At 40.2% G+C, this 13,496-nt stretch overlaps 1 protein-coding gene across 2 annotated transcripts in view; it reads left to right on the plus strand.

Annotated features, from left to right (window-relative positions):
* The window catches only part of ube4a (ubiquitination factor E4A (UFD2 homolog, yeast)), a 58,567-nt gene that overhangs the window by 2,039 nt on the left and 43,032 nt on the right, over window positions 1-13,496 (plus strand). Inside the window, exons 1-4 of one of the 2 annotated variants that reach the window (XM_043676497.1) lie at window positions 1,172-1,238; window positions 7,013-7,174; window positions 8,925-9,107; window positions 10,082-10,194. In XM_043676497.1, coding sequence (XP_043532432.1) covers window positions 7,051-7,174; window positions 8,925-9,107; window positions 10,082-10,194 — 420 coding nt within the window. In that variant the 5' untranslated portion in view covers window positions 1,172-1,238; window positions 7,013-7,050. Of the gene's footprint in view, window positions 1-1,171; window positions 1,239-7,012; window positions 7,175-8,924; window positions 9,108-10,081; window positions 10,195-13,496 lie in introns of those variants that run through there. The other variant, XM_043676496.1, reaches the window with a different exon arrangement.

The raw sequence follows: 13,496 nt of genomic DNA on the forward strand, positions 1-13,496 counted from the left end.
TAATGTTTTATTTCACTGAGTAAGTGGTTAGTCTACAGATTAGACTTCCTTGGAATTTGGCAGAGCTGTTGTTGCTAATTCATTCTGTTACCAAACCAGTGGAGTTAATTCAGAAACTAACATTTTGGAATACAAAATAGGAGTAATTTGATGCACGGATGGTAAATGTATTATGGTTGGAAGGCAGTATTATCTTTGGACCTCAGTGGGTTGGTGCGCTTATCTAAGCCAGAAACTTTGTGTCCGTTTTGTGAGACTTCAGCAAAAAAGTTTTGGGTGACAGTCCATTGCTGAGGGAGTACTAGATTGACTTTAGGATGTAACATCAAAATAAATCTCCATCTGTCCCTGCAGGAGGATGTTAAATATCTTGCAGCATTATTTGGAAGAAGAGGAAGAAAGTTCTCCAAATGTTTTGGCCAATGCTTATTGTTTGACAAACATCATAAAAAAAGATTATCTGTATAGTTCACATTGCTGTTGTGGGAATTTGCGATGTGCAGATTTGCTGCTGCGGTTGGTTTTCTACATCAGAACTGTGACTGTGCATTGAAAGTATATCATTGGCTGTGAAGGACTTTGAGGCATCCAGAGGTCATGAATGGTGCTTTATAAATGCAAGGCTAACTTTCAATGTCTCCCAGGACTCCCCTCACTTTGCATCAAGTCGTTAGTTTTGCTGGTCAGCAACTAATGAACCTAAAGGATCCATTAGATATTACCAGCAAAACCAACGTCATTTACAAGGTACCATGGAAGAATTGTAAAAAACACTACATTGGTCAAACAAGCAGGAAACTTGCCACCAGGATACGTGAACACTAACTGGCCACCAAAAGACACGACCCACTATCACTAGTTTCTATACATACAGACAAAGAAGGACACCACTTTGACTGGGACAACACATACATCTGAGGACTGGCGAAACAAAGACACGCACAAGAATCAGAGACATGGCATTCTAACCCGAACTCCGTTAATAAACACATCGATTTAGATCCTGTCTACCTTCCCTTGAAAAAAAGAGCCGGAAATGACATCACCCTCCTTAAGAAACCAAGACCAATAAATGGAGAGACGGGACACAACACCTGCTTCACTGGAGACTTTCACTGATGATATCTAGAATGGTGACGAAATGTCTGAAAACAAACCTTTAAGCTCAGCGAGCTAACTTACTTACTTTGAGTGATGGTGAGTGGCCTTGTTGAACCGCTGATGTCTATGTGCTGCAGGTAGGTCCACAATATCTTTAGGCAGGATTTCTCTGACTTTGACTCAGTGATAGTGCAAGAGTGGTGATATATTTCCAAGTCAGGATGGTGAGTGGCTTGGAGGGGATCTTGCAGGTAGTCATGTTCCCACGTATCTGCTGCACTTTTTCTTCTGGATGGGAGTGTTTGAGAGTTGGAAGATGCTGTCTGAGGATCTTTGGTGAATTTCTGCAGCGTGTCTTGCAGATAGTTTTTTAAGAATTCATTCACAGGGTGAGGCGTCGCTGGCTAGGCCAGCATTTATTGCCCATCCCTTGTTGCCCAGAGGGTAGTTAAGAGTCAACCTTATTTCTATAGGTGTGGAGTCACATGTAGGCCAAACCAGGAAAGGATGGCAGTTTCATTCTCTTAAAAGGCATCAGTAAACCAGGTCGACTTTTCTGACAATCAACAATGGATTCATGGTCATCATGAGACTCTGAATTTGACATTTTTATTGAATTCAAATTCTGCCGTCTACTGTGCAGGATTCAAAGCTGGGTTCCCACATCGTCATCTGGGTCTCTGGATTAACAGTTCAGTGGTAATGCCATTAGGCTGTTGCCTCCCAACAATATACAGTGCTGCTACTGAACATCAGTGTTGGAGAGAGTCAATGCTTCTTGATGTTGGGCCAGTCAGGGGGTTGTTTTGTCTTGGATAGTGTAATGCTTCTTGAGTGTTGTTAGAGCTGCACCCATCCAGGCAAGTGATAGTATTCCATCACACCCCTGACTTGTGCCTTGTAGATTATGGACAGGCTTTGGGGAATCAGGTGGTGAGTTTCTTGCTGCAGGAAACAATTCTCTAATCAATTTATTATGAGATATTATTGTGCAATCATCAATGAATATCCTCACTTCTGATCTTATGATGGAGGGAAGACCATTGATGAAGCAGTACACTACCTTAAGGAACTCCTGCAGAGATGTCCTGGAGCTAAGATGACTGACGCCCAATAACCACAACCATCTTCCTCTGTATGAAACCAACCAACGGAGTGTTTGCCCCCTGATATCCATTGATTCTAGTTTTATTAAGGCCACTCTTGGTTGAACGCAGTGTTGATGTCAAGGCCTGTCACTCTCTGGAATTCAGCTCTTTTGTCCGTGTTTGAACCAAGGCTATAATGAGGTCAGGAGTGCAGTGGTCCTGGCAGAACCCAAACTGGGTGTCACTGAGCAGGTTATTACTGACCAGGTGCTGCTTGATAAAACTGTTGATGGCACCTTCCATCACTTTATTGATGATCGAGAGTAGACTGATGGGGCTGTTTTTGGCCAGGTTGGATTTGTCCTCCTTTTTCAATATAGGACATTCCTTGACAATTTCCCACATGCCAGTGTTATAACTGTGCTGAAACAATTTGGCTCGGGGAATGGCAAGTTCTGGAGTACGTCTTCAGTGCTTTTGCTGGAAAGTTTTCACGGCCCATAAATTGACTGTCATTGCTGGGTCAAAATCCCAAAGTTTCCACCATGCCGGTTTTGTGAAAGCATCTTCAGCAATGCCCACATCCAATGATCAGATAGAAACAAAAGTACTAATGACTTGTTCAACATTACCTGTGGCATGTGGGGATCTATTATTCTGTTTGGATATTTAAGTTAAGCTGCTGAGAGATTGCCATACACATGAATTATTTCTGCTTACTGAATATGGGTTGCGCACTTTCCCCCTCTTACCTAAATCTAGAAAGTCTAGCTATACGTTGATAGAACAAAGATATAAGGAGCACATTCCATCTGTTCTCTTGCCCATAGCACCATCATGCACAAGGGCCAAAGTTGTCATCTGACTGTATTCCCTTCCTGAAGTTTGTATAATAAAGAATTTCAGGCACGAGACCTGTTACTGACCCTTTGAATTTGTAACACTACATAAAGCAGCAAGTAATCTCAGAACTCAGTAGAGCAAGTGGCTCTGTAGAAATGCAGGTCGTTGATGACCAGAACCTCAGAGCTACCATAGCTCTTCAAAATGAGACTCAAGTAAAGAATTTAAGTTTGTCTTCTGCAGCCTCATTGGATGAGTGGTGGAAATTCAATCATGTTGATGTAAACAAATTTGAATAACTGGAACATTGCTTACTGTGTCAATGGTACACTGTGTAGTAGTTGTTCCTGACTTCACTTTGCTGCCTTGCTTTGCCACACCAGATTAATTGTTCTCAGTTAATACAGCATGGTTTCTGTTGCAAGCTGCTTTGTTCTATCGTGCAGAAATGCTGTTTGGTTAGTGGCATCACAAAACATAAGCAAACTGTGCAGCCCACCAAGGTGATTGTTTCCGTTGGTTGCACTCTAGATTTGTACAGAAATTAAATTTGGAACGAATGTGCTTCTGATGTTACATATTTCTTCTAATCCTGGCTATAAGTGTCGAGCTTCCCAAAGTGGGGATCTGGATCCCAAGTGAGTTCTCAAGCTGAAATGTTGGGATCATAAGTTCCAAGTCTGTGATGGCTGATCGCTTCTTCCTCTTGCTGTAATAAGCCTCTTCTCCTTCCCACCACTCACTGCTAGGTTGCAATTATTTTCAAGATTTAAAATAGGTTCTCAATGGGAGAATGTTTGGGAAGCACTGTATAAGTGACTAATGGTAAATTAATTTGAATTTGTTCAAAACTTTCCTGATTTGGAATTTTAGAATCTATTTGTATCCAATTTATGTTTCAACATTCAGTAACCACAATTAACAACTGAATGTTAATTTAACCTGTTTACGTAAACATGGATCTTTCTCCATAAGTCACTTTTTTTAATCACTCCATCTTTTTAAAACAACTGCAGTGATCAAGGATTAATTGATTTGGTTAATTTGTATGTTGCCCACTGAACCAGTGCAAACTGGCCAGTTAGCTGTCAGGCTCAATCCCTGGACTGACGTCTTTGCTCAAAATGGTGAAACTCAGCCAAAAATCTTTCTCGTGATCCAGTACGTAGTCACAGTTGCTAATAAAAGTTTTGAAGTTAATGGAGAGCAAGAAGGTGATCTTGTCAGTAACCTTGCGTTTGTTAGCGCACTCAGTGGCAGAGGTGAGAAAATTGGACATTTTTTAAACAATCCAGTTAATTTGAATTTCATAAAGAATAATTATCCTGTCACTTACCAATGTCATATGTCCTTCCAGTCTTAAGATTTTTTAAAATAAATTGAAGCACTTCTCAAAGATTGAGGAATGCAGTATAGAATATCATCAACAGTGTGATTTTATGTGAATCTTTAAAGGAGATTTTCATTGCATGCTTCTGGATTTATATAACAATGATATTTTAACTTTTTATTGGGAAGATTGATTTGCATTTCTGTGGTGACATCAGTTAGTTACAAAGAACTTAGACAATTAACTGGCTTGATATGTAGAAATTGTTAATGTGGAAAATTGAAAGATCTGGCATGTTGAAAGCCTATGTCTGGAACTGGGCATGTGCTTTGCTAAGTTGTATCAACTGCAACACTGACCTCTACCCAACAAAGGAAAAAATTGCCAGGTGCCGCAAAATATCGGAAGAATCGAATTTGGCCAGTTACTATTCCATCAGTCTACTCTGACAGAAGCTGAGAACAATGCTATTCAGTGACATTTACTTAATAATAACCTGCTCGGTAGAGCTTAGTTTGAGTTCAGCTAGAACCACTGTGCAACATGAGTGTTTTGGTCCAAACATGGGCAAGAAAACTGAATTCAAGAAGTGAAGTGAGAATAATTTTCCTTTACATAAAAGCAGAATTTGACATCTAGGAACAATGATGAAATTAAAATGAGGAGGAAGAAAATGAAAGGCTTACATTTATGCAACTATTGTATATTATGCAACTATTGGGCATCCAGTGCTTTACTGTCAATGAAGTATCTTTTGAAGTGTAGTTATTGTCGTAATGTAGGAAACGTGGCAGCCAATTTGCACACAAAAACTCTTTCAAAGAGTATTCTGTTTGATTGCCTGTTATTTGGCATCAGTTAAGGGATAAATATTGGCTGGGATACTGGTGCTAACTCCTCCGCTGTTCCTTGAAATTGTAAAATTGTTTATGTCTATTCAACCAAGCATATGGGACTTCAGTTTAATGTCTGAATTGAAACTTTGCAGCTCCAACAGTGCACTACTCCTTCATTACTGCAGCAGAGTATCAGCTTTGATTTACTTTTATACCCAAGCCCTAGAGTGTGGCTTGAACCCAGCACCTTGTTACTCAGAGCCATGGGAGGTCATTGGGTATTAGGCAAAATAGTTTTCACAGACTGGGGTCATAACTGAGGAAAAAAGAAGATAGTTGTGATTGTGGAAGCCAATAATCTAATTGACAAGATATTATGGGAGGAGGTCATCAGAATATTGTCTTTTGACTCAACTGTTGGGCCAAGTTTGGTTGCTTTATCAAACATCTTTCATCGAGGTCAGAAGTGACAATTTTTGCTGATATTTACATGGTGTTCACTTTTGGTCCCACCTTGCAGAAGCTGAAGCAGTCTGTGCTACATTTGAACAGGACCGAGACCCGTGTTCAGATTTGGGCTGATAAATAGCAAGTAATATTCACACCATACAACTGTTACGGAATGATTGTCTTCAACAAGAGAAAATCTAATTTACTGCTTCCGAGATGTTTTTCCTCTGTGACTCCATTTCGAAACTTGAAAACTGTTGTGACTCTTTGGTGAATGATGGGGAAGGAGGAGGAGACTTATGAGAGTAGGTGGAGGGGTGGGGAATGTTTTGCCATTGCTGTCTTGGAGCTGATGATCTCAAAATTTCAGCTTGTGAGTCCACTTAGTGTCCTGACTCCCACTTTGGGAAGGCCTGATTAAATTACAACATTTTAAAAAAATCTTTTAAAATTTACTTGGGAACTGTTTTGTGTGAGCTAATGTCAATAGTAAATGATACTGTGCGTTACTTTATTATTTTGAATGATTTAAATTTGGGTTGCTCACAAGTGATGGTCTGTATTGTAGTGCTCTTTTTTTTGTGATAAACTTATTTTACATTCTATTACTTGAAATGCATCAAAACATTATTTTTCAATAGATTGAAAAGTTGCCTTGATTGTTTATATGGTCGCTGAGCTAGGAAGTTGATTTGCAGACATTTCGTCCCCTGGCTAGGTGACAGCTTCAGTGCTTTGGAGCCTCCTGTGAAGCGCTGCTGTCCTGTCTTCTGGAATTTATTTGGTTCCGTTCCTGCTGCTTTTGGTTGCTGGTTCTGGTAGTTCGTTATAGTGGGCGTTAGATTGAGTCTCGGTCTATGCGTATGTTGATGGAGTCCGTGGATGAGTGCCATGCTTCTTGAGAAGTATTTTTGATGCAAAGATATTATAAAAGAATTAATTTCTAAAACTTTGCCTGATTGCATTGATTAATGGGAAATTTTACATTTGTGCCAATAACCATTTGGGGAGAAGGACAAAAAACACTTGAAAACCAGTGCAAATTGCAGCCAATTGCTGATTGCCCATGAAGTGCAATTCTTGGCCAGGGTGTTCTCTTTGGCTCCCTACTGTCGGTAGGCTGAGGTGGTTATGGATTAGCTGGTAGTTGGTTGCTTCAGCAAAAGTTTGTTTACCTAAGGCAGAGAAAGGTGGATGATTGACTTAGTGTTTGAATCTCTCCAGTGAAAGAATGCATTTGTCCAATTTAGAGTATTATAGTGCAATTGTGTATACATATTGTGACATGCCGAAATAGTTTTAAGTGTCAGCACTCTTAGCAGCAGTGGGTGATTCATCTGTATTTTGTATTATCTTCCTGTCAGCCTGCTTCGGAGCTGAATGGATTGGGCTTTGAAGAGAAATGACTGACCAGGAGAACAACAATAACATATCTCGCAACCCCTTTGCAGCTCTCTTCAGTTCTGTGGCTGATGCCAAACAGTTTGCCTCTGTCCAGAAACAGCAGCTTCCTACAGGGCCACCAGGTAAGTGTATTTCAGAGCTTCCTTTTAACTAAGAGATCATTGACATCAAGCTTTGCAAATTCTAATATCTTCTTGTCAACTATTAAGAAAAATGGACTTAAACAATTCTGGAAGCGAGCAAATTACATTATTTCTTTTATCAGTTCAATACTGTGAAAGTTTTTAATGTAAATGCTAGCATCAGGTGAGGTTCCAACATGCTCTAAACAGGACTGCAGAGTTCTTTGTTCAGGTTTAAGTTTTGCTAATATATATTTACTTCAAAATCTAAACACTTACTTTTCCCTATTATGTTCTATCTTAATATTAATGATTTGCTTTCATAGAATCATAGACAAGAACCAAGCAGACAAAGCTAATTTTTCCATTGATCTATCTTCCCACTTAACGGGAAGAATATGGTTGGTCCTATTCATCCATTTTATGCCATGACTCAGCACTTTCTCTTTTTCTGTATTTTTGATTGTGAACTGAAATGAGAAAAGGACAGTTTTAAAAGAACACTTTTGAAAAGGATTGCCAGTTTTCTTTAATGCAAGCTGCTGATACTTAGTGTAAAATGCTTGTTACATTGTTGCTTATTCAAACAGTAGATGATATCTGGTTGCAAATGAACTGTCGGGGGAGTGTGTGCAAAAAGTGATTTGTCAGACAACAAGTAGCTGATAGGTCTGTGGAGTGGTGACCAGTTGTCAATGACAGCAGCTTTCTGACTCCATAGTTATTGGGAATGGACTGCCTTCATTTATACAGTCTAGTTTTATTGGAATTTTATAGGTTTGTATGAAATTCCCCCTTCATTCTTCTAAACATCAGAATTCTCTAGTGAACCATCACGATTTGAAGAATTAAGGTGTATTCTCAATGATTTGCAATGTAGAAACGAAGGAGCTTTGCTTTAGATGGACCACAGTGAAATTCTAACCTTGTCTCTGTTTTACAACACTTTAGCTCAGCTATTCAAAGCTAAAGTTTTGTTCAGTGGAGAAATCCAAACATTTCTACCAGCTATTGACAGAATGAGGGTATTTGACAGTTCAGTAAAGTTGAAAACTTGCATGTTGATGGTATTTAGGAATATTGTTTGTAGATTTAAAGGACTTTAACATGCAGAGTGTGACCAGAATGAAATGTATTTACACAACCGAGAAAGGGAGAGGGACCCTGTTGCCTCTCATAAGGGCATTCATAAACAATCTCCTCATGATTAATAGCAAGAAATATTTTTACTGTGAATGTGATTTAACAGTATAAGAAGAGCTGTCCTTGTTCCTTCAGAAACTTAAGATAACAAAAACTTCTAACTTTCAGAGAGCGGCTGATGTTTGAGCTTCTGACTTTTCATCATTGTGGAAAAGAAATTCTTTAAGAAGGTGAAATTAATATAAAGGAAATTGATGGATCTGAGAGTCTCTCTCTCTCTCTCTCTCTCTTTCTCCCCACCCCCCACCCCGACCACCTCTGCCTCACCTCTACCATTTAAAAAAATGGATCTGACCACATGATTGCCAGTTTCCTGCCTATTTGTTTTCTGGAAGGGGCCCCTCAGAATCTGGCTGGTTTTCCCCTGTACATTCCAGAGACCAATTGCTTTACCTAAGAGTCCGGTAAGATTAAAGTCAGCTAGTGAAATACAAGAATAAACTTAGGGAAAATGTAAGGCTATTATTTGAATGCTGTATATTTATCTTGTAGTGAACATTGAGTGTTTGTGTGATTGCATACGGTGTTTTCATGTGTTCCTATCCAGAATGTCCATTATCTACAGAAGATGTTTATGACAGTGAAGATTCAGACGTCAGTAGTTTGGAGAGCATTGACAATGATTCGATTACAGACCTCAGCCGTGCATTTCGCTCTCAAAAGGAAATATGTGAACAACTCAATATTAATCACATGCTTCAGCGCATCTTTCTTCTTACACTTGACAACAGTGAGTATCTAGTGGATTTTTTTTCTGTGAATTTTATGCTCCTCAAGGTGAAGGATGTTAGTTCCAAAAGATGGAACAATTTCAATTTCACGCACCAATGGAAATATCAAAGGTTATTAGACCTGATATCTCATGGGTTATGTGGAGAATAAAGCTCTTCCACTAACCCTGAGCAATGTACCTCAGCTTCAGTCCTTAGAAGTGCATCCATTATTCCATTGGTGTTATGTTCTCGATTTCTCGTATTTGCCATTCTGAGCACTTGCAGAATGTAACTCCGACTTTAGTGCTGAGTTATGGACATTGTCATTGTCAGACTATATGGGTGTGCACACAGTGTTTTACCCAAAAGGGAGCAGTTATTTCTCTGGTGTTTTGGCTAATGTATTAGGTAATAATTGAAAAGTGTAGCACTGGAAAAGCGCAGCAGGTCAGACAACATCCGAGGAGCAGAAGAGTTGACGTTTTGGGCATAAGCCCTTCACCAGGATGTCTTCGCTTTCTCCTATCAGGTAAGTAAAGTTGCCATAGTTTTACCAGATTATAGAGTTGATGTCTCATCAGAGAGTCAGAGGTATGACTGATGGTGTTTTAACCTGAGAGTCACCATGTCTCAGGCAAAGGGAGAGGTTGAGTAGAATAATTTTACATGGTAACCTCAGCTCGTGCGGGCATTGAACCAATGCTGTTGTGTCATTCTGCATAGCAATTCAGCCAGCTGAGCTAAACTGAGTCCAGAGCCTGGAGTAATTTGCTTTCTGCTGCACTTCTACTTAATCTTGCTGTTTTTTATTTATTGTATTTATGACAATGTTTTGCATTCTCTTGCTGCAACCCCCTATTTTTACTTTTCCTCGTTTTCACTCATTTTGCACTTAAACTGTAACATTGATGTTCTCATTTTGCCTGTAACCCTGCTCAGGCTTCTGATGATGATCGTTATTTTAAAACACCTTGGATGGTGTGTGTTTTAGGTGACCCCAGTCTGAAGGGAGGCAATGGGATCCCACCACGCTGTGTCTATTTGGAGGATATGGCTACTGACCTGGATGGGCAAGATTGGCTTGACATGAACAATGTTGAACAGGTATGACTTTTTTCAAGCAGTTGACGTTCCTTTTGTTTCTTGGGAGGTTTGTTTTTGATGTCAATGTTAAAAGTTGTCCTCTGTCTACCAGAGCACACTAAACAATTATTACTCTTTCTGATATGGTATTAAACAAGTTCAATCCAAAGGAGATCATGCTTGTAGCACCTAAACGTCTATACTTAACTAACTGCTGTGATTGTAGGGAGAATGAAGAATTTAATTATAGTAGTCTGAGTATTGGCATGATTGATCAGCTGGCATTTCCTGTCTGCCAATTTTGTCTATCCATACCTCAGTCGATTGAGCAGGAAAACTGTAATTTGCTTTTGTGTCCTTTGGCTAGAGGAGGAAATCAGGAGTTCCTTGCGTGTGATGGATACTTTGAAAGCTGAGCACAGGATCTACTTAAGGTTTAGCATTTTCCATTAGCAAATGGCCTTCAAATATTCACTCACTAAGTGTCAAAATGTGTCCATTCATAGTCATAGAGATGTACAGCACTGAAACAGACCCTTTGGACCAACTCGTCCATGTACACCAGATATCCTAACCTAATTTAGTCCCATTTGTCAGCACTTGGCCCATATCCCTTGAAACCCTTCCTATTCATATACCCATCCAGATGCCTTACTGTAATTGTACCAGCCTTCACCACTTCCTATTGCAGCTCTTTCCATACGCGCACCACCTCTGATTGAAAATGTTGCCCCAAGGTCCATTTTATATCTTTCCCCTCTCATCCTAAACCTATGCCCTCTAGTTCTGGACTTCCCTAACCCAGGGAAAAGACCTTGTCTGTTTATCCGATCCATGCCCATCATGATTTTATAAACCTCGATAAGATCACCCCTCAGCCCCCAATGCTCCAAGGAAAACAGCCCCAGACTATTCAGCTTTGCCCTATAGCTCAAATCCTCCAAACCTGGCTAAAAATCACACAACACCAGGTTATAGTCCAACAGATTTAATTGGAAGCACACTAGCTTTCGGAGCGACGCTCCTTCATCAGGTGATTGTCAAACCTGGCAACATCCTTGTAAATCCTTTCTGAACCCTTTCAAGTTTCACAACATCTCACTGATAGGAAGGAGACCAGAATTGCATGCAATATTCCAAAAGTGGTCAAACCAATATCCTGTACAGCCCCCAACACGACCTCCTCGCCCCTATACTCAATGCTCTGACCAATAAAGGAAAGCATATCCTTCACTATCCTATCTACCTGCGACTCCACTTTCAAGGAGCTATGAGCCTGAATTCCAAGGTGTCTTTGTTCAGCAACACTCCCCTTGTGGAACACTACAACAAAATAAGTTTCGGAAGAAAATTGGATTTGAAAACCCCCTTGAGTATCACTCCTCCATTATGCAAATTTTTCAACTGAACAAAATATTGGCAGCAAAGAACTGTAGACTATTTCTCATGTACTGATTCACATTCTCATTATTTATTGGTCATGGAGGCATGACGAAGATCGGCACCACCTGGTGAATATGGTCCAATCTGGACAGATGCCTTCCTTGGCAATGATAAACAGAGCAGTAGATTTTAAAGCAGCTTAAATGGTCTTCATTGTTTCAGCCTAGAAGTGTGTGACACCATATTGCATGGACTAATATTGGTATAACAACAATGGATAAAATAATAAGGGAAGGAGGTCCTTTCAAGTCTTACTTAGCATCCCACTTAACAGAGGGAAACTCTGAATCGAACTTACGGCTTGGAGATTTCCATGTTTCTGTCCTAGTTTGTTGGGCCAGGATAGATGAACACAACAGCATTGATGCTGCAACTCTGAAGATTGACAGATGAATTTTTACACTGATCTCAGTGCACTCATTGAGAACTACCTTTTTCAAGTATGAAATTTTCACCTTTGTTGATTTTAATGCCGGAGTTGGTCTTGACAGCCAGGCATGAACAGTATTGTCCAGAAACCAGAGAGTTGGAAACTACAATGGAAATGGATTTCTGCAGAAAACCAATGCCACCTTTCAACTAATAAATTACTTCAAGACCATGTGGATGCATTTCCACTCTGAGTACTGGCACCCAGTAGACTATATATTAATGCATCAATGACACCTAAAGGGAATCCTGTCTTTTAGAATCATGCCTGGTGCTGACTGTCATACAGGTCAATGATGGTATTACTATTACAAGACCAAGAGGAAACCCATCAAAGAAATTGAGTCAGCAACTTGCCAACCTCATCTTGCAGGGCTAGGTGTTAAACATCCTTATAGTCCAGATTGAAACATGGTAATCCCATTGCAAGTGCCATTTAAGAGCTTGTCTGGGGTCCCAATAAATATGTAGCATTGAATACTTCTGTCAAAGACATCACCCCCAGCAGGAAGGAGGAGGACAGGGACGGATTTAATAAAAATGATGTTGGAAGGTCATGGACTTCCAACAATAAAGAGGTCAGCTTATCAGGCTCATCTCGCTCAGCTGGCCATCGATCAGGAAAAAGACAGCCTGCCATCAAGTATGCAACACCCTTCAATGTAAGCTGAAGGGCATTCAAACAGAGTGGTTGATTGTATTTGTAGAGAGAAGTCAATTGCACAAGCAACAATTTGATTTCAGATAGTCAACATGGTTTTGTCAAGGGCAGGTCGTGTCTCACAAACCTCATTGAGTTTTTTGAGAAGGTGACCAAGCATGTAGATGAGGGTAGGGCAGTTGACGTGGTATACATGGACTTCAGTAAAGCCTTTGATAAGGTTCCACATGTAGGCTGATGGAGAAAATGCAGAGACATGGAATTGAGGGTGATTTAGCAATTTGGATTAGAAACCGGCTTTCTGAAAGACGGCAGCGAGTGGTGATTGATGGAAAATATTCCGTTGTTAGTGGTGTGCCACAAGGATCTGTTTTGGGACGACTGCTGTTTGTCATTTTTATAAATGACATAGACACAGGCATAGGTGGATGGATTAGTAAATTTGCAGATGACACTAAAGTCAGTGGAGTAATAGACAGTTTGGAAGAATGTTACAGGTTGACGGGGGACTTGGATAAACTGCAGAATTGGGCTGAGAGGTGGCAAATGGAGTTCAATGCAGCTAAATGTGAGGTGATGCACTTTGGGAAGAACAACAGGAAGGCAGAGTACTGGGTCAGTGGAAAGATTGCCTCTGCCTCTAAAAGTTGCCACCCAGGTGGATAGTGCTGTTAAGAAGGCATACAGTGTGTTAGGTTTCATTGGGAGGGGTTGAGTTCCGGAATCGCAATATAATGCTACAACTATACAAAATGCTGGTGCGACCACACTTGGAATATTGTGTACAGTT

The sequence above is a fragment of the Chiloscyllium plagiosum genome, chromosome 35 (genome assembly GCF_004010195.1).
Source record: "Chiloscyllium plagiosum isolate BGI_BamShark_2017 chromosome 35, ASM401019v2, whole genome shotgun sequence".
Classification (NCBI taxonomy): domain Eukaryota; kingdom Metazoa; phylum Chordata; class Chondrichthyes; order Orectolobiformes; family Hemiscylliidae; genus Chiloscyllium; species Chiloscyllium plagiosum.